At 41.9% G+C, this 3,836-nt stretch overlaps 1 protein-coding gene across 1 annotated transcript; it reads right to left on the bottom strand.

Annotated features, from left to right (window-relative positions):
• Positions 1-319: 319 nt before the first annotated feature.
• Positions 320-3,492, bottom strand: LOC107707156 (patched domain-containing protein 3-like). Its single transcript, XM_016511071.1, has 4 exons — positions 2,774-3,492; positions 2,338-2,465; positions 2,114-2,259; positions 320-2,035 (listed from the first exon to the last, which is right to left on the bottom strand). Exons 1-4 carry the CDS (start codon positions 3,464-3,466, stop codon positions 405-407), a joined length of 2,598 nt encoding a protein of 865 aa, XP_016366557.1. The 5' UTR covers positions 3,467-3,492; the 3' UTR covers positions 320-404.
• Between the last annotated feature and the right edge of the window lie 344 nt (positions 3,493-3,836).

Genomic DNA, 3,836 nt, shown 5'->3' with positions numbered 1-3,836 from the left:
TATAAATGAAAACCGTCTTTACACTCACTATTGTGACCAGTGGGTTAAAATGAGTTAATGACAAACATAAAATTCCCAATGTTCAGTAATGTAGTTTAATCAATGTAACTGGATACAAATGCAAAGTTGTGTTTGCACCAATGTGTTTAAATGAATAGATGCACATATTTAATAGAAATGCATTGAAAATCATGTTGATGGCAAGGATAAAAAGGAAAACCAAAAGGATAAACTTGATTAAAATATAAATGCACAAAAACCTGTAAGATGCAGTGTATACATAGGAATATAACAGAATGATTGCTATTTATTTGCATGGTCAAACAAAAGTGTAATACAGAGCTAAGCTCATGCAAAAATAAAAAAGTTCATCCATCCATTTTATAAATCTCTTGTCATGATGCCTATGGACAGTCAGGATCCGCAGACCATTGATTCTGAATCACGAATGCTTTAGGTCGCCATCGGATTGTGTCACTGCACTCTGGAATAATTTCTTTGTTTTTTTCACGACTGTTACTACAAGTGCTGAGGAAGGTCAGGAACACAGGTATGAATACGATGCCATGGACGGCCCCAAACAGAATGACTAAGAACATGATCTTGAAGAAGGTCCTGAAGATGTAGCTTTCAGCAGCCGCGAGCACCACCACACCAGCGATAGTGGACACGGCTCCCTGAACGATCGGATAGCCCAGTTTAGTGATGGCATCTGTGGCTTTCTCATTCGCTGACGTTTTATCACTTGACACAAAAGCATAGGATATGTGAGCAGAGAAGTCCACAGAAAACCCGATACAGATAACAAGATTAATCATAGACACGGAGTCTAAACTAACATCCCATAATGCCATGAAACCGGCCACTCCCACAATGACAGATGCGATGGCAAACGTCACCCAGAGAGAGCAGAGCGGGTTCGGGATCAGCAGGAGTGAAATGACTAACATGGCACATGTAGCAACTATTATATTTTGGATCGTATTAGTGATGATGACGGCATATTGGTCAAAATAGATGAACGCGGGGTGGTACACTATCAGATCCACAGGCGTCTGCAACTTCCCACATTCGTCTGCGGTTTCTCTAAACGCATTCAGCATGTTCTTCTCATCGATCGCAGTGCGGATGTTCACCGTCTGAACGAACATACGTGATGCATGAATTTGATTGTTAGTGAAATTGACATCTTGACTAAAACCAGACTGATTAAGAAATGTGGTTAAATGGCTTTTGAATTGTGTTTCATTGTCTACATCAAAACCAGCATTAAACTTCACATACTCATGAAGCCAAGAAACTAGCTGAATGCCTGAATCTGCCAGTTTCAGATTTTGAAAATTTTCCAAACACAAGTCAAGACTTTCACGAGCAGTGGGATTCCAGTACTGGAAATGCTCATCCTTTATAACTAACATGACGTTAGGACCAAAATCAGAAAAGAATTCATCCTCATTGTCATAGTAATCAGCAACATATGAGTTGTCTACTGCTAAATGTTTCAGATCTAGACCTTCCTGTATTTGGAAGCACCCGTAGATACTGACTGCCAAATACCCGGCATAGATCAGGCACACAAGCACCTTAACCCACACTCTTGTCAGAAAAGGGCCGTAATAGTTTTTAAAGAATGAATCCATTGGCATTTCAAACTCCTTACGTGTGTTTTTATCATAAGCTCCACCAACACAACACCCTTTAGCATCACCAGTGGCTTCTGGGACTCTCATGCAGGTCAGCCAGTGTCTGTTGCCTTTCTCTCGTCTCCCGTTGAACGCCAGACACGCGCCGAAGAAGGTGATGTTGAAGACGTAGCAGAACAGAAGAGCTGTGCTGGTGTACATGCAGAAAGACTGAACCGAGCGGAACGGCGTCAGGAGGCCGATGTAGAACGCCAGCACATCCGTCAGTGTGGTGATGGTGATGGACACGCCGGCCTCCTTATACGTCTCTGCTAAGCGAACCTCAACGGCTTTATCAACTTCAGTCTTCTGCCAGCAGGAGATCATTATGAACATGTCGTCAACACCAACACCTGCAGGAAAGCAGAGACTGTGATGCATGAACATCCGCTGTGAGACCTCGACTAGGTGATGAAATGCATGAAATTTACCCAGAATCAGAAACGGGGCTGTGGCCACGGTCATGGCAAACGGCACTCCGCAGAACAGCAGCAGTCCAAAGCTGGCCAACACGGCCAAACCGGCGGAGACGACGCCGAACGCAGCCACCCACACCTTCGTCCTGACAACGTCTAACCTGCGGAACGAGACGAGGGATAAATGACATAGCTAGAGATAGAAATGCACTAATGTGGTTTTTAATTCTTTACAATACCTTAAACAAGACAGAATTGAAATGGTAATGGCCAGGAAATACGTAACAGAGAAGAGGGGGATCACAGAGTCTGCATTGGTCTCCAACTCATTCTGTCTTGATACTGATGTAAAGAAAGACACATGGACCTGTAGAAATTCAACACAAAACGCTGCAGTGGAGTTACTGTACACATGAATGTGTTACATTGAGTTCAAGCACAGGGAAGAAATAGTTATGGCAAATTATGACAGGACATGAATAGCCTGCAGAAAAATCAAGCAAATGTACATCGGTTTGGTTCATTTTATCAAAACATTGGAACTGTTGTCCAAATGACTTTTGGTGAGTTATAGTTATTAGATAATATTTGATTAATGTCATCTGTGGTACTTTTACGCACACAATTGTCATCGGGTATCTGTATACATGTAGATATAACATTTCTTTGTCTTACCGTTTTCTGTTGTGTGTAGTTTGAGAGGAGTTTTAGAAAGCCATCGAGCCACTCAGAGTTTTTCTTTGTCTTCTCCTCATCTAGGAAATAAAAAAGCCTGACCGCTTTTGCACTCGATATCTCTGAGCTATCTTGCTTTAGCTGAACACCACCAATACTTGTTCCCAAAAATGTGCCATTATTCATCGGATATGTTATGACTGAAGAAACTATTTCAGTAGCATTGTAATTTATACTGTCTAAAATTGGATTTGACATACAGTTTCCCTTTGTTTGGGCACAGAGGTTTTCAAAAGTGTTTCCTGTCGCTATACTTTTCACTTGCCTGTCTAACTCAATAATGTCATTAAAAGCTGCTTCAGTTAATATATTTTCTCCATGCAAGCCTGTGATGATCAAAGAGGCATAAGTGCCATCGGATGAAAGCCGTAGCTGAGAAAACTCTTCCGATTGTGGGAAATTTTCCACCACAAATGCTCTCTCCAGCTTGGCAGGTCCATTGACGGGCGTGAACTGGTCTTCAATATCATTTGCCTTCCTCTCCTGAAGAAAGATGAAACCGGCTCCAAGGGCAGCAGCTACAAATAAAGCTAATAAAAGAAACACACATGGATGTCTACCAACAACACAACCGAGCTTTTGAAAGGCCAGAGACAGAGGCCGTTCGATGCAGTCTGTTTTACACTTCGCCATCCTCCAGGTGAATCTCTTGCTCTTCAGAAGCATCCTCCTTCTTCAATGACTCAGTGTTGTTATTACATACTTATAGGCCGAGCTGACCACTAACGACCCATTTGTTACTCATGAACAAAATAAGGTTGCTCATTAACAAACTTCCTTGTTGGGACTTGCCCTCTTCATCACTGCTAGGAACTGCATGCTTAACCAATGGGCCGTTTTCAAACTTAAGGGACCGTAACTAGGTCCCTGAACACCCCAGGAATTCATCTGTCCAGGGAAATATCTGATAGAACTGTAGTTTATATAGATATATATCTTCTTGTGTAACATGTATAAGAATACAATTACCCTGCCTCATTGTATGACGTTTCTAGCTAATATA

The sequence above is a fragment of the Sinocyclocheilus rhinocerous genome, unplaced genomic scaffold (genome assembly GCF_001515625.1).
Source record: "Sinocyclocheilus rhinocerous isolate Xijiao unplaced genomic scaffold, SAMN03320098_v1.1 scaffold2220, whole genome shotgun sequence".
In the NCBI taxonomy this organism is placed as follows: domain Eukaryota; kingdom Metazoa; phylum Chordata; class Actinopteri; order Cypriniformes; family Cyprinidae; genus Sinocyclocheilus; species Sinocyclocheilus rhinocerous.
This window is presented reverse-complemented; position numbering and strand designations above follow the sequence as displayed.

What these genes read in the sequence shown, in the direction of transcription:
- LOC107707156 (XM_016511071.1), bottom strand. Translation starts at nt 3,466, where the DNA reads ATGGCGAAGTGTAAAACAGACTGCATCGAACGGCCTCTGTCTCTGGCC. An exon ending in TCAATTCTGTCTTGTTTAAG is followed by an intron (nt 2,260 to 2,337) that starts GTATTGTAAAGA and finishes CTCGTTCCGCAG; the next exon opens with GTTAGACGTTGTCAGGACGA. An exon ending in AGCCCCGTTTCTGATTCTGG is followed by an intron (nt 2,036 to 2,113) that starts GTAAATTTCATG and finishes GCTTTCCTGCAG; the next exon opens with GTGTTGGTGTTGACGACATG.